This window comes from Xyrauchen texanus, chromosome 31 (assembly GCF_025860055.1).
Source record: "Xyrauchen texanus isolate HMW12.3.18 chromosome 31, RBS_HiC_50CHRs, whole genome shotgun sequence".
Lineage (NCBI taxonomy): Eukaryota > Metazoa > Chordata > Actinopteri > Cypriniformes > Catostomidae > Xyrauchen > Xyrauchen texanus.
In genome coordinates, this window is record NC_068306.1 from 33,589,950 (window position 1) to 33,617,616 (window position 27,667).

Here is a 27,667-nt window from a genome sequence, read left to right on the forward strand (position 1 = left end):
TTGGTTATTAATTGATCAGAAATGCATCATTTAGCATCCAAGAACAGGAGACAAAGATGAAGGCATTTCCCACTACATACTTACTCATTATTTATGTCCATGCATAGTTGCTTCTTTAACTATGGGCCTAAAAGGGGCCATTGCCGCTTAGATTTTCTTTGGAAAACCGATACATTTAAGAAACTTTATTAAAAAGACTACAGGGCTAAATATGCCCATATTTGAAGAAACACCCATATCATCAAATGTACTCATTGATGTGACAGTCTGAACCCTGTCTCTTTCCTCTTCTCTTGTCCACACTTCTCTGGACTCACTTCATCCAGGGCTGAATGATTTTTGGAGCCACACACTCAGTGCTGACTCAGTCTCTCCAGGGAGCATCTAGCTGCTCATATCTGATGCTAATAGACATGTGCACCTTAGTGAAGTGTTGATGTATGAAATATTGTGACAGACATTAAAGATCCTGTAAGAGAAGCAGATGATATACCAAATCAAGAAATGTGCAGGACTAATAATTACATTTTCAAAAGTTAGATGGTGGGTTGTCTGAAAGACAAGTAGACTAGAGCCAACAGTCCTTGCCCACTTTTTAAGTTAGTAAAGTATGTTTTCCTGTTCATGTTTTCCATAGGAATATCATAAAATCCTTTAAGCCATGAACCAACCCAACCAGCTCTGAGGTGAATCCCAAAATTTCATACAGACAAAAAGAAAAAGTTATACACTATAGTGTACTTAAAGTCTTTGAGGGAGTGAACTGCAATCCCATGAAGCATTGTGAATCAGATTTTTTTTTAAACATGGGAAAACATAGAATTATTGTATAAACGCAATATATTTTAATTCTATTGCAATATATTCAGATATATGGAAGAATCAATTGCATGGGAATGGACGGTCACTGCAGAGCATTTTTGGCGTGCTTTGTGCGCTGTAATTCTGTGATTGGTGGATAATTTCCATTAAGGATCATGGGTAGTGCAGTTCATTAAAACATCCATTTCAAATTCACCTTGAAACCTTGCCTGATTATGACACCATTTCACTTGCTTTTGGTGACCCCCTGCTGGAAATTTCTCTGGGAAACTGCAGCGAAATGTGTAATGAAGCACATAATTTTGTTTGCAAAAATGTTTCCTGGGTCAACTCATTTTCATAAAATCTGGCTGTACATTTAAGATACTGTGAAAACGGTATTTTGTAAATTTTCAGTGTCTATCCAAACATACATAAATATGAAATCATCCTGATTGTTTCTGCATTGACAATATAAACAACTGTCAAATTTGCATATTGCAGGGCATATGCAGCTCATGGTAATGTTCATTCACTTTAATGTTTTATATTAAGGGAAGGGTTTGCTACTGTGTTGACACTTGATTTTCAATGTTAAATCTAGGTTCTGAAGAAAATACAGTTGAGAACCACTGATATAAATTATCCTTACAGAAAATTGCAATGAATATGACAAGAGTGAACACCATACACATTGATTGTGAGGTTAAATTAGGTAATGAGCATGGGCGTAACATAGTAATGTGTTTACTACACTGCCTTCTGTGCATTTAACAGTGAGCGTCTTATAATTCATATTTTGTGTTGTGTTTGTTTTTAGCCACAGAACATTTTGAATCGCAACAGCATTATGTGGCTAAGAAGCAAACAACATCCGTATAAACCCATTATTTCTATTTAACATACTTTGCGTAAATAAGAGCTGTGTGTTGGACATGAAATGATGGACATGAAAAAATGGAAAAACACTCTGTCACTCTGAATTCTGCCAAGATTTCTGAAAAATATGGAGTAAAGAGTCCAATACCTTAGATGCTCAATAAAACATTCTCTAAAATATGTTCCCATTTAACACTGCTTTGAGCATTAGCCTTTTCCCTCCAAATCTCCATAAAGCACACCCTCTGCATATTTATAAATCTGTGCATTTATGGGTCATATGGAGGATGCTTTGCATACATACTGAAGCTGTATTAATCTGACTAAGGCACATTAATTTGGATTCCTTTTTAGACATAACAGGGCATATTATGATAATTAATCATTAACAACAGCTCTGGCTTATGAATAATTTACAACTAAAAAAGGCTCATCTTAAGGCATTTCAAAAAATGGAAATATCGATAATGCAAACATTGCAACATTCACGCTGTAGCCTCCCTCACATTGATATTCTCCACAGCTACACAGGTTTGAATAGGGTGAGCTCATTCATAATCACACAACATGGTCTCATAGAATCATTTTACTCTACCTACATATGGCAGTGGGGGCGTGGTCGAGCATCTGTCCGGAGTGAGGGAAAGCGGTAAGGGCACATACCCCTGAGGCAGATTATGTCAAACACCTGTCTCTAATTTCAGTGAGCATGGGGAGAGCTGCATATAAATGGCCACGCCACCAGCAGAGGCAGAGAGAGTCTGGCACAAGGAAGCCTACGATGCTTGAGAAGCTAATGAGTTTATGTTGTGAAGCTAATGTGTTTATGTTGTGAAGCTAAATTAGTTTGACTGTCTACGTGCCTCTGAAACTGTTGAGTATGTGAAAGTTGTAAAGCATTGAAGTGGCGATTAAAAGTCTTACCTGAGTCTGGAAAACCTGCTTCCCTGTGTCCTCCTTCACTATTGTTGTGGAGTCATTCACACAGGTGCCGAAAACTGAGTTTGAATTTGGAGGAAGTATGCCCCATAGAGCCCTCGCAGTTGGCAGAGATCCTCTAGTTCCTCGCCGGCCTACACCAGTTCCACCAACTTTCCCTGCTTGAGCTTCTCGAAGACCAAGATCGCTGGTTCTGCTAGATCATACAAGCTCAAGCAGAGGACCTGCATGTGATCCGGAGCCGCCTCAGCCAGGATAAAGCCTGGCTGAGACCCTGGACAACCCCAGCCCCATACCCCCACCCACGCTATTGAATATGGGGGCAGAAGATGACCCTGAAGCCTTCTTCGACTTGTTCGAGCAGACCGCAGAGATCTGGGGCTGGCCACATGACCAGTGGGTGGCTAGGCTCCTCCTTTTGCTGTCCGGGGAAGCCCAGCTTGCTGTTCAACAACTGCTGGCGGCTAACCTCCTGGCTAATGAGCACCTGAAGAAGTCCATCCTGCAGTGGGTTGGCCACAGCTGTTTCATTCCATGAAGCTGGAGAGGACCGGCCGCCAGTTTTCCTTCACCCAATGGCGCCGAGACGCATGCAGGAAATGGCTGAAGGCTGGGGCTTGCAATGTTTTGGGAGTGATCAACCAGGTGGTGCGGCTAATCCATCAATTAGCAAAAGGGAAGGCAGAGTAGGTCCAGTGCCACAGTGCGGTGTTGCTGGAGGAAGCTGTACGACTGGTGGAGGACCATATGGCGGAGTACCTGAGGGCAGAAGAGCCCCCCTACTCTCTCTCCCCCTATGTTTTCCACTCTGCTCTCTCTCCAGAGCCTGTTCCTGCCCTGCGGATGTGAGGAGCCCCACCACTGAGGCTCAATCTGGGTTTGCACCGACCCCTGTATCTACAGTGCCCAACCAACCTCCCCCTTAGGTGGAAGTGTCCGTCTGTACAGGTACGGGCGTGGCACCTGGTCCAGCCTGCTGGAGTTGTGGGAATCCGGGACACTTCTGGGATCAATGCCCTGTGATAGAGCTTGGGATGGTGGTCCGGGTCCCTAACACTCCGAAGGCTTCACCCGACCGTTCAAAGCATACCGGATAGCGGTAAGTGGTAATTGTCAAGGGGCGTACTCACTAAGCATTGGTGGACATGGGCTGCAATCAAACCACTATCCACCAATGCTTGGTTCAACACAGGGCTTTGGGCTCAGCTAAAACGGTGAGGGTGAAGTGTGTGCATGGGGATATAAACTCGGATATAAAACCAGGATCTGAGGAGACAGGTGGACCTTCTTGAGTCTCCTCAGAAAGAAGAGACGCTGGTGAGCCTTCTTGATCAGGGTAGAGGTGTAGAGGTGTTGAGGGTCCAAGAGAGGTCCTCAGAGATGTGGACACCCAGAAACTGGAAGCTGGTTACACGCTCCACCTCAGTCCCGTTGATAGAAATGGGTGTGTGTGCCAGCTTTAGACTTCCTGAAGTCCACATTGAGCTCTTTGGTCTTCTTGGTGTTGAGAGCCAGGTTGTTGTCAGTGCACCACGATGATAGGTGCTGGACCTCCTCGCTGTAGGCTGTCTCATCGTTGTTACTGATGAGACCAATCACCGTAGTGTCGTCTGCGAACTTGACAATGGTGTTAGAGCCATGTACAGGTGTGCAGTCGTAGGTGAAGAGGGAGTAAAGGAGAGGGCTCAGCACACATCCTTGTGGTACGCCGGTGTTCAGGGTGATGGTTGAGGAGGTGTGGTCTGCTAACCTAACAGACTGAGGTCTGTTGGTTAGGAAGTCCAGAATTCAGTTACAGAGGGAGGAATTGATGCCCAGTTCACTGAGTTTGGTGATGAGTTTGGAGGGGATGATGGTGTTGAAAGTCAATGAACAGCATTCTCACATAGGTGTTGCTATTGTCAAGGTGGGACAGGGAGAGTGAAGTGCCGTAGAAATGGCATCCTCTGTGCTCCTGTTCTGATGGTAGGCGAATTGGAAGGGGTCCAGTAAGGGTGATAAGCAGGTCTTGAAATGGGCCAGGACCAGCCTCTTGAAGCACTTCATAATGATGGGGGTGAGTGCAACGGGACGGAAGTCGTTAAGGCTTGTTGCATTGGTGTGTTTTGGCACCGGCACGATTGAGGTGGTTTTAAAGCACACAGGGACAGCTGCTTGGTCTAGTGACAGATTAAATATGTCGGTCCAAACCTCAGTCAGCTGCACAGCACAGGCCCGGAGTACCCGTCCGGGGATACCATCAGGACCAGCAGCCTTGCGTGCATTAATTCTGCTCAGTGCCGCACACACATCGGTTGAGGAGAGTGTGAGGGGCTGGTGAACTGCAGAGACCACAGCCTTGATGGCCACTTCCTTGTTGTCCTACAACAACTTGTTGTCTCTACGCAGCATCTCAGCACATAGTGTTGCAGAGGCACTCTTTAAAATAATCTCCTGGGTGTGGATTCCAAAAGAAATCCTCACCGACCAGGGCACAATCTTTATGTCATGGACACTATGTGAGCTTTACTAATTATTTGGCATTAAGTCAATTCGCACCAGCATTTACCATCCACAAACAGATAGCCTGGTGGAGCGATTTAATAAAACCCTCAAAATCATGATTCATATATTCTTGCACAAGGATGCTATAAATTGGGACAAATGGCTCGATCCGCAGTTATTCGCAGTCGAGAGGTCATGCAAGCCTCCACTGGGTTTTCCCCATTCGAGCTACTGTATGGGAAGAACCGGCGCGACGTGCTTGATGTCATACGCAAAGCTTAGGAGGAGGGACTTTCAACCAGTAAAAGTGAAATTCAATATGTTCTTGATCTTAGAGCAAAACTCCACACCTTGAGGCAAATAACAGGAGAATTTGCTCCAAGCTCAAGTTCTAATCATCTCACCCCGATCGCTTGCGGAGCCCACCTCTCACCGTATCAAGTCGCAGAGGTTGCCAAATTTCAACAGGAATTTTCTGAATTTTTTCCCTTTACCGGGTTGTCCGAACCTCATCCAGCACCACATCGAGACCAAGCCGGGGGTGGTGGTACATCCCGACCGATTGCCCAAGCACAAAAAGAAAATAGTTTGGGATGAATTGAATGTTATGTTTGATATGGGGGCAATAGAGGAATCCCACAGTGATTGGTCCATCACGGTTGTTCTAGTTACTAACAGCGATGGGTCTGTATGCTTCTGTGTGGATTATAGAAAAGTCAATGTGGTGTCTAAATTTGACGCATACCCAATGCCTCTCATTGATGATTTACTCAATCGGTTGGGCACTCCTTGATTTTATTCGACATTGGATTTGACAAAGGGTTATTGGCTGATTCCCTTGACACCAATTTCCCATGAGAAAACAGACTTCTCCACACTGTTTGGATTACATCAATTTGTGACGCTTCCATTCGGTTTGTTTGGGGCTCTGGCTACGTGTCAGTGCCTCATGGACCGAATCCTCAGACTGCATTCAACGTACGCACCTGCCTCTTTAGATGACATCATCATTTACAGTAATGATTTTCAGCGGCATATGCAGCATCTAAGTATGGTTCTGAGATTGCTGTGACGGGCGGGGCTCACAGCAAACCCAAGAAGTGCGTGGTTGGGCATGTGGGGGTACGGTATCTGGGGTTCCACTTGGGCCACTGTTCAGGTGTGTCCCCAAATTGACAAGACTGCAGCGATTGCGTCCTGCCCGAGACCCAAGACCAAAAAGGGGGTATGACAGTTCCTGGAGCTGGCTGGCTATTATAAGAGGTTTGTGCCTAATTATTTGGACGTCACCAGCCCACTGACTGATCTCGCTAAAAATGGAGCTCCAGACCCGGTCCAGTGGATGGAGCAATGTCAACAGGCATTTACTGTATGTGCACCAAATTCCTCTCTCCCTTTCGTATTGCAAAAGGACGCTTCAGACAGGGCTGGGAGCCGTACTCTTACAGATGGTGGAGGGGGAGGAGCGCCCGGTGCTGTACATCAGCTGCAAGCTACCCTTGAGGGATCAAAGTACAGCACCATGGAGAAAGAATGTCTGGCCATCAAGTGGGTGGTCCTCACTCTCTGTTGCTACCTGCTGGGCGGGCCTTCACCCTCTGCTCTAATCACGGCCCACTCCAATGGATCCACAGCATGAAGGACACCAATGTGTGAATCGGTGGTATCTGGCTCTCCAGCCCTTTAAATTCAAGGTGTTCCACAGACTGGGGGCGCAGATGGCTGTCGCTGACTTCCTTTCCAGAAATGAGGAGGGGGTATGTGGCAGCGGGGGCGTGGTCAAGCCTCCGTCTGGAGTGAGGGAAAGTGGTAAGTGTGCTTATGCCTGAGCCAGATTATGTCGAACACCTGTCTCTTATTCCAGTGAGCATGGGGAGAGCGGCATATAAACAGCCACGCCACCAGCAGAGGCAGAGTGAGTCTAGCACAAGGAAGCCTACGATGCTTGTGAAGCTAATGAGTTTATGTTGTGAAGCTAAATGAGTTTGACTGTCTACGTACCTCTGAATCTGTTGAGTCTGTGAAAGTTGTAAAGCATTAAAGTGGCGATTAAAAGCCTTACCTGAGTCTGGAAAACCTGCTTCTCTGTGTCCTCCTTCCCTAGTGTTGTGGAGTCTTTCACACAAAATTTTTGCTAAATGATTTTTACGTGGCTCGTTGTGTCACAAAAGTTTCCTGAGGAAATTAACACTAGTGGCACAACAACAACTTTTAAAGTTCATGAGATAAATGGCATATTATTAATTTCAAGCTTAATAATATATATATATATATATATATATATATATATATATATATATATATATATATATATATATATATATATATAGATATAATTTATTCAATTAAAACTTAACCTAAAAGCATTAACCTAAAAAGCCTCATCTGTTAGGGGTACAATTTATATAACTTTTAGCACCACACAGTGGAAATTTCACCTCAGAACTCTAGCATGCTGTGTAATAAAGCAATTAATATAATTTTGCAAGAAGCATGTCACATTCACGTAATTTTCACGATATCAGACTTTAATCGTATTCATATACATGAATACTCACTCTGTATCTTCAAAAAATGGCTAAAAACACATCTTTTCCAAAAGCACTTACAAGTCAATAAAAAAATTATAATAAATAAATAAAAATTATTTACAATTCTTGCTGCACTTAAATCTGTTTTGTATACTATTCTGATGATAGTGAAACTTTGTAGTATGGCACTTTTCGTACCACTGTCTCCTTAAGATGATTCGCTTATGTTTTCCTCTTTTGTAAGATGCTTTGGATAAAAGCGTCTGCCAAATGAATAAATGTGAATGTAAATATACATACAACATACACATTTATTTAATTTTTTTTATGTTTACATAGATACAGATAATATATGTATTTATTAACAGCATCTAAAACATAAACCATTTTACTTATGTAAAACTTTAGGGACATACAAATCTTAATGAGTCTACTGACAACTGGTCTCAACTGAAATTGCCTGAACCTTTGCGAGAATACAGCCACAGGTGAATGAACACAACACTCTCATAAAAAGCAGGACTCTTATTTATTATTAAATGATAGATAAACTTTGTCTGAAAAGGACCTTTTTAATGGATGGGACTCATAAAATAAAGCAACTTGCACTTTTTTTGTATAAAATACCATGGGTAAAATGTCCAATTAAGTAAATTTGTTAACTGTAATAAATAAATATAATTGAGTTTGACGTATATATATTTTTATGAAAAAACAAACATGAATCCAACATGGATTTGATCACAAGGGAAATCAACATTCTGCTTTCGAATGTTAATGTACCCTGAAATTGCCTTCAATTCCAACACGATCACACAGGAAGTCGGAATGCTGTTTCCAAAAGTTACGGTACCCTAGGATCGACATCAGTATGCCGACTCACTGACATGCCCTATCTCCCATTGGACATATTTGGAATGGCTCAACAACAATTAATTTTCCTTGTGTTACAACTGGTAGCACTTTGTATCAGTTGCATGGGAGACCACAGTGCAATCCCCATTCAAACGAAAAAATAATCACATTTGTATAAATAATCACGAGCGTGACAATTTTATCTCTAACATTGCATTTTGTCTCTATTAATGGTTAGAGTTAGATTTGGGTTTTGGTTGGGGGGCAGATTTATTAAAATAAACATTTCTCTTCTTTGATTTACACCCTGTTCAGCTGAAAACAACTGGCTTCTGGAGACCTCTCTGATATATATGGATGGCACACTTGTTTACATGCTCTGAAACACTAACCGTTTTAGCCTCTGGGTGCAGTGTTTTCAAATTTGGTGAACGTATACCGATTTCGGCCAAAAAAAAAATCGGCACACACATATCACAATTTTTATGTGAGATCAGGCTGCCAATTTTGCCGAATTACTGACAAGCACCATCCACATCAGACATAGTCATTGTATTAATTCGGAATTGTTCACTATTCCCTCTAATGCTACTGAATGTGTGTTCTGTGAATGTGTGCAGCCTCAGAGACATGTGTAATGGTCCCTTGGTAACCAGGAAGTAATAACATTCACATAAAAATGGTGAGTGTGATTCTGACTGCTATGCTGCTTGGTACTGCACCCAAGACTTTCACCCACTGTTGCATTTATGTATATGGTTGAGTGACAATAAAGTGATTTGATTTGATTAGGATGTTGCAATATTGCTTTAAAATTACATTTTGACTCCACTTACGGTTACATTTAGGATTGGGGTTTGGGTGTATGGTTAATAAAATATCCCCTCCTGTTAGCTGAATTCCAAAATGTACAAAAAAATTAATAAATAGCTTTTGACGCCACCCTGTGGACATTTTACCCGGAAAGTGGTCAACATTTCCAGCTTCAGCCACTGGGGCAGTTGTTCAAATTTTGGTACGTGCAGACCGTTTTCAACTGAAAAATGTACCTACTGTCATCAAATTCAAAAGAATACCTCAAACATTTTGTATACATTTTTGCAAATCCTTTATGTTGTAGATGCTATCCATATGTTTATGTTGGGTCCATCCAAACTTACAAAATTACTGTGTGCTAGAACCTTTATGTATGCAAACCACGAATACTAATGAGATCACGTTCATTTGAGAGCCCTTCAGGGAGAAAATGCTCCCAACTCCCTCATTCCTCTTCCTCATTTCCACCTGTGTCTGAGCCTCTTGGAAGAGGAAAAAGTTTGTCATCTTTTATAATTGATAGTCTGATTGAGTGGGGCACCCAGAGCTTCCTATCCGCCTTGCCAGAGCAGATCCAGGTTACTGCATCGCAGAGTAGGGAGGGAGAGTGGTTTGTTTTTACGTTTTTTTGTTTTTGATTTTAAGAAGAAATAACATTTATATCCAAACAGAAATATCCAAATTTACGTTTTTAGCAAATCAGGACAATCTTATCCAATCTTAAATTCAGCCACGGAAAGAAAATTTTTTGACAAAGTAGTTTGAAAGGCAATGCTTCTTCATGTGATCACATATTCCACCAATATCACTGGCACCTTTATTTTTAACACGGTCTGTCAGTGCTGTGAACCACTAAAATATGTATTTCACACACCCCAAATAGATGTCTTCCCATAGATAAAATGTCCCCTCAGAGTGATATCAAGAGTGATTTGAAGTTTTGCCTACAATTACAGTTAAGCAAAAAAACGTTGATATTGCTACAACGGTGACAGTTATAAAAGGTTTAAACTGTTATTTTTTTCAAACGTGACCACATGGGAAATCAACATGTAGCTTCCAAAAGTTCATGTATCCTGAAATAAACCCGTTACTGCTGAATTACTGAAAAGCACCACTCCCCATCAGACATTTTTGTATCAAATAAAGTGTGAAAACCTTTTACTCTAGCACTACTGATAGTAGTACTGTGGATAGTTGGACTGCTCCTATGGAAACCAGGAAGTAATCACGTTACTTAAACAATTGTAAGCAGTGGTGGTGGTGTAGTGAGTGGTGGTGGTGTAGTGGTCTAAACCACATAACTGGTAAACTGGTAATCAGAAGGACGCTGGTTCAATCCCCACAGCCACCACCATTGTGTCCTTGAGCAAGGAACTTAACTCCAGTTTGCTCCGGGGGGATTGTCCCTGTAAGAAGGGCTCTGTAAGTCACTTTGAATAAAAGCGTCTGCCAAATGCATAAATGTAAATGTAAATGTAAGCATTATTCGGAGGATGTTCTTTTGCTCTAAAGTTCAATTTTTACTCCTCTGATTGTTATGTTTAGGGTTGGGGTTTGCCTTTGGGCATATGGTTAATAAAATATGCATTCCTGGTGACTATTATATCATTTACAACTAAAAATCAAACGCGATTTTGGTGACGGAATTCATAGGGAGACTGGCACGCCCTTGCCCATACAATTAACAACACTTCCTGCTTCAGCCACTGGGGGCAGTAGTACGGATGTTGGTAAACACAGATCAATTTCAGCTGAAGAACTTTGGACCTACTGTTGCCGAACTCATTGGGCACTTCTCAATTGGAAAACTGCAGCTCAGTTAGGCTGTGTCCTTCCTAGACCAGTCCTTCTGAGGCTGTAGGCTAGGCTCCTCCTCAGCATTCAGTGCTAGAATGAGATGGTCTAGTAAGTGTGTATGGCTACGTCATAAAGGTTTCCACCACTGCGGTCACAGCATGAAAACTTTTAAAGAGAACAAGCGACATTGAAGATGACAGATGTGTAAATTGTGCTGATCCTCAAGAAGTTCTTTGTAGATATGGAGGAAGAAACCAGGACAGTGCACAGTCTTGCAAAAATAAAATACTTTATATACTGTATATGTTTTTTTATTTCTCACAAATGTTCATGTGATGAGTAAAGATGTGATGTTATTGCTTTAAGACAGCAAGTTCATCAGTTTCCATGAAATACATGTTTATTGAAATGTACGTGAAATACAGTTTTAAACCATGTAAATAAAGGAGTTTAAGAAATCTATTTAATTCAAATATGTATATGTTAAATGTAAAATGAATATGTAATATGTACAGATAATTTGTAAGTCACGGCAGGCTGAAATTTTAAGTTCAGTTTAGTTCAAATCAATGCAAACTTAGTTTAAGTTCTACAAACATGTAATGTTTTACACTATTAATAATTAATAATAAATATAATAAAGTGCAATAATGTATAAAACACCACCTATAGACATTTGCATTGCTTTTATTTCAATATATTAAATACATTTTAATTTTATGGACCGTGGTGTGCTAATTTGTTCAATATATTAAACAAACACATTTTGAATTTATTTTATGAAGTTATCTGAAAAGTGTGGTAAGCCATTTCTGGTGCTGTGCAGCAAAAACAAAATCTTTCTTAATTAATTTATTTATTTTTAGAGACAAATTGTATGTCTATAAGGTAAAAAAAATAATAATTCCACCTATTAGGGAATAAAAATGGGATACTTAGTCAAAAAGAATAATGTCATTATTTGTAACAAAATGTGTCTTGGACTAATTCAATTGTGTAGTCTTACGGTGTTGAACTTGTTTGAATTGCAATTCAGTACATTTCAAAGACCCTGCCCAAAGGGTCACGCTGGTTGCTGTAGCCTAAGCCATTTGGTAGAACGTAAGAATTGCGTTACTGTGCTGAGGGTGGATGTGAGGGGATGCCATCCCCCTTGTTGCAAGAAATACCAAAAAGTCTCCCCCTTGTAAAACCACCCCCATTAGATCAATTGTGTCATGTATTTTTAGAACTATTCATGCAATTAAAATATTTAATATACGTTTGATAAATAACTGACTTTAAGTAAGGGCGATTTGCTGGTCAGAATTAGATTTCGACATGTGAAATCCACCAAATAGAACATGACACTAATACAGTTTGGATATATGCTGCCAGGGTGACGCTTAATAAAGCAATCTGGCAACCTTCAGCAAGCAAGCTCAAGATGCCGGTTTTCTGAAAACACATTAAAATAGGTATTTCGGAGTTTGCGATGGGTTGACTTGTCGTTCCTAGTGTTCACATAAAACTTACTCACGCACTTTTAAACATGGTCAAGTAGTAGATTGGAGTATAACAAATGTGTGTCAGCAAGTGGGTGAGCGATCTAGAAAAAAAAACCTTTTCATGATCATAACATGGATTCTTTTCACAAAATTAATCAGAAAATACAATTACAGAGGGTAACAGGTGCATATTATGGCCATGTGTCCTAAGGGTCAATGAAGTGACAATTTACAAGAATAATAGATCCCCCCTCCCAAAAAAAACCAAAAACAAACTTTGACTACACTTTGACGACACAAGTCGACCACTGTTACTAAGATTTTGTATTTATGCTTTTCCCAAAATAATTCACGTAACATTAATAAAAGAGCCACTTGTATATGAATTTCCTTATCTACTTCAACATCTTTTTAAGGAGAGTTTTTACTTGCCATTTTCTCCTTTGGATTGACAAATGGGAGATTTTATAAGCACAATTGTAAAATGTTTTTGGAGCAATATTTACAGTTGCGAAAATTGTGATACAAATAAATGGAATTGAATCCATTAAATGTGACATTTACAAAATTACATTTTACACAATAAGTAAACAAATGTGTGCATGCCATATACTACATGTTTGCCTTTAATGCCTTGTCACCTGACTTGTCTTGGCAAAAGTTAATTGCAGCTGAACCAATTATTCATTCTTGAATATCATAGCATATGTACGGGTTCTGGAAACAGTTGTTAGAAAACTGCATTCTTTCGTTTATGAGGATCTTAATAACTTTGCAGTGTTATTAGGAAAACTAAGCCCTTATCTAAAGTACAACAAACTTGGGTAACAGTGGTATAACAACAGTGTTGTGGAGCAACTGAATACATGTAACGGAATTACATATTTAAAATACATAATATAAGTAACTGTATTCCACTACAGTTACAATTTAAATAATTGGTAATTATAATACAGTTACATTCAAAAAGTATTTTGAATACTGAAGATATTACATATTGGATTTTATTTTCATTTGTTTAATTTTATATTTAGTCCTTTCAGATGGAAAACATTCACACATAAAAATGATGCAATCCAAAGTGCATTTGAACAGCGGTGAAACACTTTCTTATGATGTGTTACATTCATACAAGCAGACAGAGAAATAAGTTTGAGGAATAAAAAGTTTCTTGCAGAAGAAATAGAAATAAACCATGCGTAAATTGTTAGCTTTACGCTAAGTTTCTAGCCATTTTACATGCACGTTACCAGACACAATCCTATTTTTCTCAAGAAAATTCACGTTGGATCATAATTTCTTTTTTTTTACTAGGAAGAAGAAAAAAATCTATTATTTTTTTAAGTTGTAAGATCTACTACTAGATTATGGCAAAAATCGTATTCTTGATAATAATTGTTGTGTTGTTTTCCTGTAAAAATATCAAAAAAATATTAAACCAAGTTTTAGAAACAACACTGCATAAGATATTTAGGTTTTTCAGAGAATGTATTTTTAACATGTGTATTTTGTCTTACTGTACTGGCAAAGTTTTTATAGTCAAAACTTGTGAAAACATCTACCAGTGCTGAACAAGTAATCCAAAGTGTTTAGAAAACGTTAATGACCTTGAGTAATCCAACAGAATACGCTACAAATAAAATTTTACAGCATGTGATCTGTAATCTGTAGTGGAATACATTTCAAAAGTAACCCTCCCAACCCTGTATAACAATAGCAATGTGTACCTCAGTCCATACAGAACGGTGCCATCTGGGTGGAGCCGAATCATTCGGTTCTTCACTGTCACTCCATGCAGGAAGGACTTCTTGTCATTTAGGAAGTAGGTGTCTGGCAGCCATAAATGATCAGCCACACGGTTGTCTAGAGTGAGATTCAAAGCCATCTCCGAGTAGGCCAAACGCTTATCCCTCCAGCTCTGTTGGAAATACATGGTGATGGTGTAGTCCTGGGGAAAAAAAAAACAACAACATAAAAACACACACACAAAAAACAAAAACAAACAAACAGAGGAACGAAGGTTAGTCCAGTTTAGTCTAGTATACAATACACTTCTGAAAAAAACAAAACAATCATATTAGCATTTATTGTATTTTAAGATCATTAAAAATGCATTGAATTAATGGTTCCATGAAACACATCCATGTCTCTGTCATGACATGGCAACATTTATTATGATGATGATGATGATTATTAATATAGTTCTTTTTACTGCTGCTGATATTTTTATTTTTTTTTCCATCAAATTATAATTTTTATATTTTGTGTGTGTGTGTATGTATTTGCCAATGGTAATGGGAAAACAAGTTTATTTTTCTAACCCCATTGGCAAATATTTTTTTTTTAATGTTTAAACATTTATTCCAACAAATTGTGTTAGATTCCTTTAAAAACAAAGACATATACGTTGTATGCCATTTTGCTTTTCTGTTAAATCTATTTTGTAGAAATGGAAGCGCAGCGTAGTTCTAGCGGGAAGACTAGCAGCTGTATATCATCACATCATTAGCTGGGTAACTCCTAGCCAATCGCATGTGAGCCATTGCTTTATAAGTCTGCTCACAATCTATCACATTGCTGTTTCAGTGTGCTAACTGGCAACCTCCACCACCCCACCACCACCAGTTGGTAGGCTCCTCGCCCCTGCCTCCTATCTCCGGTAGGATATGATGGTTCCGAGTACAACTCCCTCGGACCGCTAGACGGGGCCTACGCCAAAGAGAGACATTACTTTTCTGTTTTACATTCATCAAATAAATGCCATCTTAAACCTCACTCAAGCCGATAGAAAGGATATTTCTTGTGATGTAAAAAACAAAAAATACCTTTTGATCTAAAGACCTAGACAAAAATGTGTGAAATTACCATGTAAACAAATATTAATTTGCCCTAACCTCCCACTCCACCCACTTTTTACTTAACAAAACTTACCATTTTTTCATACTTAAATTTAGGACAAGAAATGCTCCTTTGGCATTGTTAAAAAAAACATTTTGATTTGTTTTGTTTTGCCAAAATTTTGATAGTTTTGCTTAAATGTGAAAAATAATAATAATAAAAAGAATGGTGTTTACAGGTGAACTTGTCATTTATTAAATACTTGCTTCATTGAGCAAATCTGTTCACTGCATTGTAATTCTTTTGAATGCAAATTAAAATTAATCCAATCAATATATTTTACAAGACACTAAACTGCGCCTATGAGTTTGTTTAATTAACTAAATTGCAAATTAAACAGTTGAATTTGAAACACTTATTACGTTGTATCAACCCTAATTGAGTATCTCACCTGAAATGAATAGGCCTATGAAAAGAAAGCATATATACTGTATCAAGTCCATGTATGTGTTTGTTCTGGTCTGACAGCATTAAAATACCCAGGACAGCCAACTCATTTTAAGCCATTTTCTATTGAATGAGAAGGTAATGCAAACATATCTAAATTGATTAGGGTGGGTACCAACATTGATATTGATTAATTAAGCAGCAAGAATAAACTGCTTTGAATGGATGAAGTACATTTGAGTAGTGACTTTTTGATGTGGGGCAAACAGCATTGGTGAAGGACACACTTAAGATCTACTGATATGACTCATTACAGCTTCAACGCTAACTGAGAACTGGAGCAGCATCTTTAACAAAACAGCATTAGGCTAAGCAACAAGCAAAGCTTCACACTTGTTCTTTTAGAAGAAGGAATAAAAAGGAGTGAAGGAAAGCGAATTCATACTTGAGTAATACTTGGAAAAAATAAAATAAAATGTTCTGCCCGGAACAGGATGGAAAACCTCTATTGGATCCAAATGGAAGAATTGCAGTTAGGAGAAAACAGCATCAGATATCTTGGTCTCTCTTCCTGCCTCTAGTGTCTGATATCTTTTTATTCCTCATTCTATCTCACTTTCTCTTTGTCTCATTGAATAAAGCAGCATATGAACTGTTAACTTTAAAGTCAACAGCAACTTTGAAGTCGCTCATCCAATTGCACACTTCTTGGGGATTGCCGTGAGTCCCGCCCCTCGTGGCAACCTCCGAACCGCCCTCAACCCCCTGCACATGCCACTGACAATCATTACAGTATATAATGATGTCATCCAGGCAGTGGCGAACCGAACGGAAGGGTCACGAATTGGGGTAAACCAAACGGTGTGGAGAAGGCTGTTTTCTCATTGGTGTTAAGGGGATCTGCTTTAAATCCAGTGTCGAATAAAAGTGAGTTTGGGCCTAGAGGAGTGCAATGAACTGCTGCTCGAGGTGCAGTTCTAGTGCACAGCTCAAGGAGGATCTGATGCATGCTGGCGAGGGTCTTGAACACATCCTCCAGAGGTGAGGCATCCATGGTGGCGTTCTTCCTCCCTTAATCCCAGGTTTCTGCACCAGTATAACCAAGTTCTTCAAAAACAACTTAAATGCAATGTAGACCATACATTTGGGATTGTTCCTGTTTTACGGAGTGTAAGCAGTCCATGGCAGCCAATCAAAACAATGAGTAAATCTACATTGCTGTGTCTCCCTTCACATGAAATTCTGAAGGGTTTTGTAATTAATTTGTATTAGTATAGTGATGTAGCGGCTCGTGACCACAGATATATTTTAGAAAAAATCTTGCAAAAAAATTTTTTTTACATTATTCAATTTGTAACTCGTTCATAAAATAATGAACAATATAGCAGAACAATCCACATGCCATTTAAATGTTTGCACAGTACTAAAAACTAAATGTTTAATAACAACAACATTAATAATAATACTAATAATAATGTTTCAAATCACAATAAGTTTCTAGTAAACGGGTTCGCAGTAGAAATGTTACAAATCACATGTCACTGTACACATCCCCTGTTGCTTTGCAAAATATGAATGAAAAAGTAAATATAGGAAACATAATATTTTATTCAGTTTACACAAAGCAAAGTTTTTTTGACATACAAATTTTTTTTTCCTCACACAATAAATATAATGTCTTATCACCTAACCTTGTCTTTTGATTTCCAAACTAATTTTATTTCTAGCTTGTCAGGTTTAAAGTTGTTTGAAGGTCAATTTGTCTGAATTTGCAATAGAAAAGACATGCTGTTACACTCACGTTCAATGTTACCTTTGGTTTGGCTCTTCGTTTATGGGCTGATTAATTTCTACCCCAATGCGTCTCAATGAGGGCTTGTTGCAGTACCATATTTGACCACAGATTTCTAAAGATCATTTCAAGGACAGTTCTTTGGTTACATCAAGTGACATCATTGTTCCATGAACATTTCCTGCTTGTCAAAACTGAGACTCTTTAGCAGAGATGGGCCATTTCTATTATAATGAATGGGAGAAATTGGAATACTCAACGTCAGTCAACAGTCAACCTACTTTACAGGTAAAATGGCAAATCACCTTTTAGATACAGAAATCAGCTGTCAATCAACTCAAGAACATGCATGCGCATTAGCTAAACAAGATGGTATAATTGCCTTTTTAGTGTAATTTGAGGTAAAGAAACACAATTTATTATACCAGTTTCGATGGAGCAACATGCCCTTCCCATGGATCATCGTTGCCCCACCTTGCATGATGGGGCTTGCGTGATCCCAAGGAATGGGATAGTCACCACTGCTCTCCTTGGGAGACCAGTCTCTACCTGCTGTCGTGAACAGAGCAAGCAGGGTCCAGTGTGAGTTAGATGCATAACCGGACTCACACCCTAGAAACCCAGCATGAGTTGGAGCACGCATCGCGGCTGACGGGCCAGGATGCTGAGTAAGTGCCGAGGCCCAGAGAAGCCGGACAACTTGAGTGAAGCCGCAGAGTGTTGTCAGATTTTACTGCTTATTTGAAATATGTTTTTTTATCGTAATCTTGACCAACCATTTTTGGAGATTTCGGTGTTTCCCCATTCAAGTTGATAGGAGCTGCACTTTCATGTTTTACATGTTCGTCTCTGTTTATATAGAAGAATCAATGGCAAAACTGCCCAAGACGTCCCAAAAACAGCCGTCGAGTGGACTGACTTGCCTTGAAAAAGAGAATTTGTTGAAAGGATCCCGAAATATGTCTGGACCATTCTAATTCCTTTGTTTTGGTTTTCATTCTTGATATGGTCTATTGGAAAATATTAGGGGCGCTGTGGAGTTTGGGAGAGCAGTAGATTCTCTGCCCCACACGCATGTTTATCTAGTGTATGTCAGACACAGTGTTTCACAGAGGTTTCAGTAACATTATGACTTAAAAAGGACATATGGCAGCATTTTGAACACATTTACAGGTAAACAAATTACATTACCGACAGTTCATAGTATGCATTTATGTTTTCAAGTGGATGAATATTAAGGCAGGGCTTTGCCTTACATGCCCATATGGACGCACTGCACCTGGCAGAGTGGCAGAATGGCAGAATGGCAGAAAATCTGACCAATCAAGTTTATTTTTCACCTGGGAGGTTGGGCATCAGCAATCTGCACCTTCACAGCTCCGATGAGAAAGTGTTATACTTTGCAAGTCAGGAAAGTTTACCTTACTGCAGTCGTGTATCCCTCTCTACCTGAGGTGATTAACAGTGGGACATATCCAGCTACATGCAGAGCAAGCAGTCTTGACATTATTTATTGACATTATTTTGTTAAGAATTGAAGGTGTACCCAGATTATACACCGCACATCACCGTTTTTTGCAAACTCACTGCAAAAAGGCCGGTGGAAGAGGTTGGAGAGGGTAAAATGTTTCGATTTACGGGAGGTAGTTAAATAGGAAATGTCCACTTTGTAATTTTGATTTTATTTTAATTTTATTTGAAGGGTAATTTTAATTTACAAACATTTTTGGTAAATAGTTTTTGTGTGTATCAATACATTTATTGAATTTTAGAAGTAAAGTGCATGCAAAAATCCAGAGCCTAACCTGGAAGGCCAAAACAATCACTGTTAATACTAGCCCTGTTCCCCTTCTGTCACTCACTCGACATTGTGTCGATTGAAGTGACACAAGGGGTCTTCCTTGGGAGCCTGCGTACCTCTGTACTTGAGAAAAGGCCAATGTGAAATTGGCAGACAGAATTTGCATGTCCCGCCCCAGGACATACACGTATAAAGGGAGCGGACGTGTGTCTGTCAGTCAGATTTTTTTCTTCGGAGCCGAGCAGTTGTGCAACAGCAAGCTGAGTTCACCACAGTTCCACTCACCTCTGTTGGCAAGAAGCACTGCTGTTGGATATTACGGCACATTTCCAGCTGGTGGTCTCTCTCTCTGCACGCTGTGCAGTCCATGCCCCTAGGCACTTCGACAGCGCTTTCATTGCCCGAAAGAGTGTTTCACCTCCTAAAAAGAGTTTATTTCCTCTAAAAGAGTTTGAGTTCCCACTCATAAAAGACCAATACACAGCAGTCTTTTCAGGACGCGTCTTTTTAAAGATGTCTTTCCGCCTCTGTATAGTTCTTGGATGTGGTCGATTTCTCTCCACTTCTGACGGTCATAAAATCTGCCTTGCATGCCTGGGCTACGATCACACGCAGGTACCATTTTATGAATGGTTCATGTTCTCAGTGCGAGAACATAGCCATGGCAACGTTGCAGTCACGGCTTTCTTTCCTCATGAGAGAAAGCCACTTCAGCCGCCCCCACTTGCTTGCTTGCGATGAAGGCGATTTATGGATGAAGACGGGCTCGGTTTTGCTGGGTACATCGCTATGAACCACCCGCCCCCCGGCACGCACGCTTGCTTCCGTCCAAGCTCAGGATGAGTGTGGCCACACCCTATGCAAGAGACATAGAGAGAGAAAAGGCCGTGGCTGCCAGGCTTGCTCCTATGCTAGTCATGTCGCCTGTTCCCGTACGGGTACTGGGAACCTAAGTGCGGTATATGACACCTTTTATTGGGGGCATTGGGCAGGGTTATGTGCGGCCAACACAGCTGCTTCTAGCACTCAACAGCCTGCTTTCACCTGTCTCAGCAGTTCATGTAACACGGTTTAGTGCATGCCATTTTTAAATGGGACCCCTTGTGTCACTACAATTGACACAACGTTGAGTGGTTACTGTTGTAACCTCCATTCCCCGATGGAAGGAACGAGACGTTGTGTCCCTCTTGCCATGGCACTATTCCTACCACTGTAACACGCCGTACCTTATTCTCGGCTCCTCAGTGCAAAAAACCTGACTGACAGATGCACGTCCGCTCCCTTTATACCCGTATTTCCAGTGGTGGGACATGCAAATTCTGAATGCCAATTTCACACTGGCCTTTTCTCAAGTTCAGAGGTACACAATGCTCCCAAGGAAGACCCATTATGTCACTACAATCGACACAATGTCTTGTTCTCTCCATCAGGGAACGGAGGTTACAACAGCAACCATGACGATTTACTGTATGTGTCACTTGACATGCAATGATCTGGTGAATCATGGACATTTTGTACTGCATAGTGACAAAAAGGTGTTTAGGAAAGCGCTGTGGTTGTTTTTGTTGCTATTTAGTAGTGCAGCGAAGCCATTATCTGTATTTGTGTCTGTATCTGTTCATATGGAAAACTTATCTGTATCTGTCTCTGTATTAGAATGGAACCGTGCGTGGGCTTGGCTTAAACCGAAAGTGCGTCAAAACTAAATGAAATACCCATTTTTACATGTTACTCTTACATTTATAGTTTATTTTGATAAAATATGTCTTGTATATGCAATTTCATAATAACAGCCTAATAATAATAAGAATTATTATTATTATATAACTATTATTTATAATATTATTTCATTCAAATTTTTTCTTTCCAGATAACGCTGAAATTGTAGGCTACATTAATGGTGGAATATGTTAGCTGTGGTTTCTCCTGCTATTTCTGATATTGATATCTGTATGAAACAGAATTTTCATTTGTCTGTGCATGTATAACAACATTATTCTGGAGGCTGGAGGTGTCAAGCAAAATGTGAAATGTCAAGCACACATTTTGCAGTGAATAATAAATATAAATTCAAACATTAAAAGAAGTGGCAGATTTAGGCACAGACAAGTGGGCGCTCTGAACTCCACCAGCCATCTCATTCACAGTTTTTTGTAAGGTGCTCTCAAAATAGGGATCATGGACTAAAAGGTCTTTAACGTCATTGATAAGATTCTGGACATACTAATTGCTAACTACTAGAAGGCCACATCCACACTAAACGTGTTTAAAAACATATTAATTTAGACATATTTATGCTTCTCATCCACACTAGAATGGCATTTTCCTTCACTGAAAATGGAGATTTAAAAAAAGGCTCTTCATAACTGCATAATTTGGACAACAATGTCATTCAGAAACTGAAAACAGAGTTTTAAAACTTAAAGGGATTAGTGTCTTTGTGGCCAAAAATGAGCAACGCTACTAACTTAACTACAATAGTGTGACAGTAGCTCAGCTGTTTTCAAAATTGAGTATCTTTCTCAGTTATAAAAGATAATTTCTCCTACATGTGTCAGTTGTTTTTTTTTTTTTTACATACTGTATAGCAATAATCAAATGCACTCAACTAAACATAATGTAGAACCAAAACGTCGGTTTCGACGGGGAAGCCGTCCTTTCCCGTTCCTATTCTTTCAGGGGGAAAAGGCCACGACCTGCCCAAACTGGGGGGAGGTAACTTGTGGTTAATACACATGGGGGTTGTCAAGCCACCCATGGACATGGTTCGGTGGTAGATCCTGCCTGACAAGGGAGGAGTTGCTACAGACACGGCGAGAGGACTGCCACAGGGAGACGCGGGTCCTGCCAGTGGGGGGACCGTACCGTGGAAAATACATCACAGGGAGTTGCCTGAAGCGGGAACTAGAATTGAGCTCGAGTGAATCAAGCGGCTCGAAGGGGGGTCTCTGAAGGCCCTAGAGGACCACTGAGAGATCCCAGGAGGGGAACAGGTTTGGCCGGGAAGGGTTCGATTTATGTACGCTACCGTGGCGGTGCTGTCTGAACAGATCAAGATGTGCTTGCCAAGGAGCAAGGAGTACAGCCAACAACTCAAGGCAGTTGATGTGCCAAAACAGGTGGGGCCCCGTCCAGAAGCCAGCGCCTGCGTGCCCATAGCACACGGCGCTCCAACCCAGTTGAGAGGTGTCTGTGGTGACCACGACATATCTGGACACCTGCTGTAGGGGGACTCCTGTCCGCAGAAATCAGAGGTCTGTCAAAGGGTTGAAATTCTAATGGCAGAAAGGGGTGATAAACACACGGTATATGCTGCGGCACCATGCCCATCTCGAGACTCGAGTCTGAAGCCAGTGCTGGAGCGGTCTCATATGCATCAAACCGAGCAGCGTGACCGCGTCCAAGGATGCCTTATGCCCTTGGAGCCTCTGGAACTGTTTGAGAGGAACCGCTGTGCCTAGCTTGAAGCGAGCCAGGCACGTAAGCACTGACTGCGCATGCTCGGTTGTGAGGCGTGCTGACATTGAGACTGAGTCTAACTCTAAACTGATAAAAGAGATCTCTGAACCGGAGAGAGCTTGCTTCTTTCTCAGTTGACCTGAAGCCCTACAGAAGTGAGGAAATTGCTCTTTGACAATTTGGGTACCGCAGCCCGAAGTGGGGTGCGGCGATGAAAAAGGGAGAACTGAGGATTGTCTTCCCGGACCTCCACCGGGGGTCGGAGTGGTCTTGCTACCAGCTCCGGAGCAAATGTCTGGCTTCCTGGGTGTACCACCTCACAAACGCTTGGGAGTTTTAGGGGCCCTAGAGGGGGTCCTGGAGACAGGGAGGAATGCTCCACCTGCAGGTGCTCGACACTGGGGCTGAAAGCTGTGCCCAGTTTGAGGTGGAGCTGCCATTGGCTTTTTCGCAGGGGGACGCCCACAGTGAGCAGACGGGGGACAGCCTGCGCTACGATGGCGCGGCGTGATGTGGGAGATGGCCTCTGTCTGTTTCTTCATCGCCGAGAACTGCTGGGCGAAGTCGTCGACGGTGTTGCCGAATAGACCAAACTGGGAGATGGGGCGTTGAGGAAGCTGGCTTTGTCAACGTTGCGCATCTCGACCAAGTTCAGCTATAGATGCTGTTCCTGGACTACTAAGGTGGTCATTGCCCGCCCAAGTACTTGTGCTGTGACCTTCGTAGCTCTGAGAGCGAGGTCGGTGGCAGAGCGCAGTTCCTGCAGCACGTCAGGATCAGGACTATCCAGGTGCAGATCTTTGAGTGCCTTGGCTTGTTGTACTTGCAGGAGAGCCATGGCATGCAAGGTGGAGGCGGCCTGTCCAGTGCCGCTTTAAGCTTTCACAGTCAGTGATGACGTTGTCCTACAGGCCTTGGAGGGGAGTACCGGAAGGTCATTCTCGGGACACAGGTGGATCGCAACCGCTCTGTCCACCTGAGGAACCTCCGTGTAACAGTGGGCCACCCCTCCGTCCAGGGTAGTGAGAGCGGACGAGCGAGGAGGTCGGTTCCGGGTAGTAAAAGGTGTCCTCCACGAACTCGTCAGCTCGTCATGCACTTCCAGGAAGAAAGGTACTGGGGGGTTGGGAGGGGGGGGGGCGTGGCTATGAGCGGCGCCCTGGCCCACGGAACCAATCGAGTAGCCGTGGGGGGGCAGAGGTTTCCAGTCCACCTCGTGATCAGGGCGGCCCGGGAAAGCATAGCGGACATCCGTGCGTCAGGCTCAGATTGGGCGAGCGGACCTGAAGGTGGCAGCCCAGGCAAGTCATCAGCATCACACGCCGTGATGCTTTCCGATGCAGCGGCGAAATCATCATCCAATTCCGGGGGCTCGAAGGAGAATGCCGGCTGGCTCCCTTTATACCCATATGTCCGGGGCGGGGCATGCAAATTCTGTCTGCCAACTTGACATTGGCCTTTTCTCAAGTTCAAGTTCAAATGTACGCAAGGCTCTCAGAAGAGACCCCTTGTGTCACTACAATTGACACAACGTCGAGTGAGTGATAGAAGGTGAATCATTGCTACCTTCTACGGCTTTGTTTCTGTAGTGAAATATTAAGCTAAAATTTTGCATGCAAAGTTGGTGCAACTGTTTAGTGAATGTAATTCTTGGTGTATAATTATTTCTGCTACACTTTCAGAACTGTTTTAACAAAAAAAAATGATTGACTGTGGTAATCAACAACATGTCACAGATACTGTCGATAAAACATAAATTGTATTGAACCCAGAACATTCCTATAAGGGTAACCAGGCATTTTGATTAATTATTCTTGCTTCAGAAGCCTGGCAGAAATCTTTATTTGCTGCTTATTTTCAAAATAATTACTTAACCAGGAATCAATGGATGAGTTTAGACTGTTTTTATCTGTAAATTTTCTGTCAATTAGAAATGAAGCATTTGCTAAGCTAGCATGCTGTCTCCTCAGTGCCTGGGAGCGATTTCAAGCAAAGTTTAATCTAGAAACAGCACAGCTCTCTGTTATCGGATTTTAATTGAATTTTACTTGGAGCTTGATAATGCTGTGACCAGAGCTAATTAACTCACCTGCAGCTTAGTACAAGAAACACATGAACAAGACAGCCTGAAGCATCAACACTGTCTGTACCTGAAAATGGGATTACAACCATTCATTATACAGCTGTAACAGTCAACTGTACTCAACTAACTACTACAATTAGTTGGATAAACAACACATGGGTAGCTGATGCATAACATGTCCATAAGTTGTAAAACTTGTTTATTGTTTAATATTATAGGTTGTAACTTTTAGCGATGTGTAAGGGAAGTGCATATTTTAAAAAGGGTGTGACATCCAAAATTCTAAAGTATGAACTTCCACCCCAAAAAACTTGAACACATCATATTTTCAAACAGTGGTCAGTTTTTTACACCATTGTGATAGTCTTATCACCCTATTTCTCGCAAAATTAGATAATGAAAATGTCAAAGCTGTTAAACTAATGACGTCAAAAGTGCCTTCAAACTACCTCTCTGAAAGAGGCATATTGTTTTGTCAGGAAAAAATTGAAGTGATGAGTTTCTTAAAAATGAGGAGCTAATGTATTCTGAGCACAGCATCTTTGCAAAAAAAATATGCAAACTGAGTTATTTTCGTCTGGTGCCGACTACTGCCTGTGATGACTGTGGAAGGGCCCTCTCTGATGATGAGGTCACGGTATGCCTCTGGTGCTTTGTAAAACATCAGAAACCTATAACATCTTATTTCCAAAGAGGGTCTGAAGGTGGCATCACATGATACCTTATTCTTCTGTTTTAATTGTTCATGATTTCCCTTCTTGTGGAGTTTTCATCTTTCATATTTTTATAATGATCAGGCTTCAGTGGACAGGTAAATCCCAGTAACTCTCTCAAGAGAGGTGAATCCGCTGTTCACTGCAAACTTCACTCATTCATGTGCGTGTACAAATCTTAAACTCAGGATCAAAGCCTGAGTTGACAGAAAAAGTTGATGAGCAGCATCACGGTATCAATTAAGACTGATTTGATTGGTTTGGTTTTACCAACTTGAAACCAAACCTGTAAAGTATTGGAACCTCGACCGTGATGATACAAAAAAAGTACCAGGTACCATCCACAGTGGAAAAGCCCCATAAAAGGTAATTATCTCTTTCACCTTACAGCCGTTGACCGTTGGGCACTAGAGCTTCTTGGTTGGGCGTTCCAATTGCTCACATTCAATTAAATAGAAGTGGCCCATCTCTGGTAATAAATAGTCTCTAGGCTGTCTACACTGGAGGCGTCGACACAAACGTTCTTAACCATTTAATTTGTGTAGTTGCAGCAGCGTGTGATGCGCAAAATTTAACGTGACACCCACTGCGGTCACTTCCAGTGTAGACAGCATCCAAAATGTTGGACTTGAAGTGTACATGTAACCGAATTGAGCACTGTCTAGAAGGCTATATCTTATAAAGTCTATTAATCAAACAACAATCACAAGGAAATGAGAAAACCACTCACTACTTTTGGCTGAATAACTTGAGTAGCTTTAAAAGTATTAATGTAATTGTTAGTTTTTAAGAATACCGACCCCAACTGTAGAAAGTGTGTTAATTTGTATAATAAATTATCAGGAAAGTAGAGATGTTTTTAGTAGAGAAATATGCTTAGCCTTTATCATGTTTTTCTAATGCATTCCACCAGTCACAAACTTCATAAAATTTTGCATCATGCATTAGAATGAGAACACAACTATTTCTGGGTATAAAGGGATCAATGGAAAGGAGGAGGCGAGAACCGGCTTGATAATATAAATAATAGTTTAATTGGTAAACTTAAAAGACACAAACACACACATGACGGACATGTCTGTAAACTATCTCTCTCTCCCGCACGATCCTCTGCAGTTGACCTTTATCCCTCTCGGGAGGCTTGATTAGCCTAATACGGGACCGGGTGTGTACAATCATGACCCGGCCCGCCCTCCACCCTGCCACACTGGGCTTAAAGATACAAAAACTAAATCAATGTGGAACATTGTATCTCAAAAGGAGGACAATGTGGCCCCCCATGTGCTACTTAAATAAATAGATAACTCAAAAATAAAATTTATCTTATTTATTCACCCTCATGCCATCCCAGATGTCTATGACTTTCTTTCTTCTGCAGAACACAAATTAAGATTTTTAGAAGAATATTTCAGCTCTGTTGGTCCATACAGTACAAGTGAATGGGTGCCACAATTTTGCCACTCCATAAAGCACATAAAGGCAGCATAAAAGTAATCCATATGACTTCAGTCTGGACCTATATATTCTTCTAAAAATCTTAATTTGTGTTCTGCTGAAAAAAGAAAGTCATACACAGTCTGGGATGGCATAAGGGTGACTAATTGATGAGATAATTTCCATTTTTGTGTGAACAATTGCTCTACCATCTCTATTGTGCAGGATATGATGCGCCAAGTGACCCTGCTTTTCTTTTTGCATTCCTTGCATTAGGGAAATTTAGACCCTACACATAAACTGATTTGAATGTAATTGTTTCATACATTGTGATATTGAAAATAACTTTTCATTTCTGTAATCATATCACCCTTTTATTTATTTTTTAAAAACTGATTAATTTAGTGTTTACAGTATCATAGATAATAGATGTATTTTAAAAGTTGTCAATCACAAACACCTATAAAATACCTATATTTGTTTCTGGTAAACAGCCATAAAAGGAAAT

At 40.8% G+C, this 27,667-nt stretch overlaps 1 protein-coding gene across 2 annotated transcripts in view; it reads right to left on the reverse strand.

Annotated features, from left to right (window-relative positions):
* The window catches only part of LOC127624600 (gamma-aminobutyric acid receptor subunit beta-4-like), a 115,797-nt gene that overhangs the window by 28,427 nt on the left and 59,703 nt on the right, over positions 1-27,667 (reverse strand). For both annotated transcript variants that reach the window (XM_052099386.1, XM_052099385.1), the window contains exon 4: positions 14,320-14,540. In XM_052099386.1, coding sequence (XP_051955346.1) covers positions 14,320-14,540 — 221 coding nt within the window. The remainder of the gene's footprint in view (positions 1-14,319; positions 14,541-27,667) is intronic.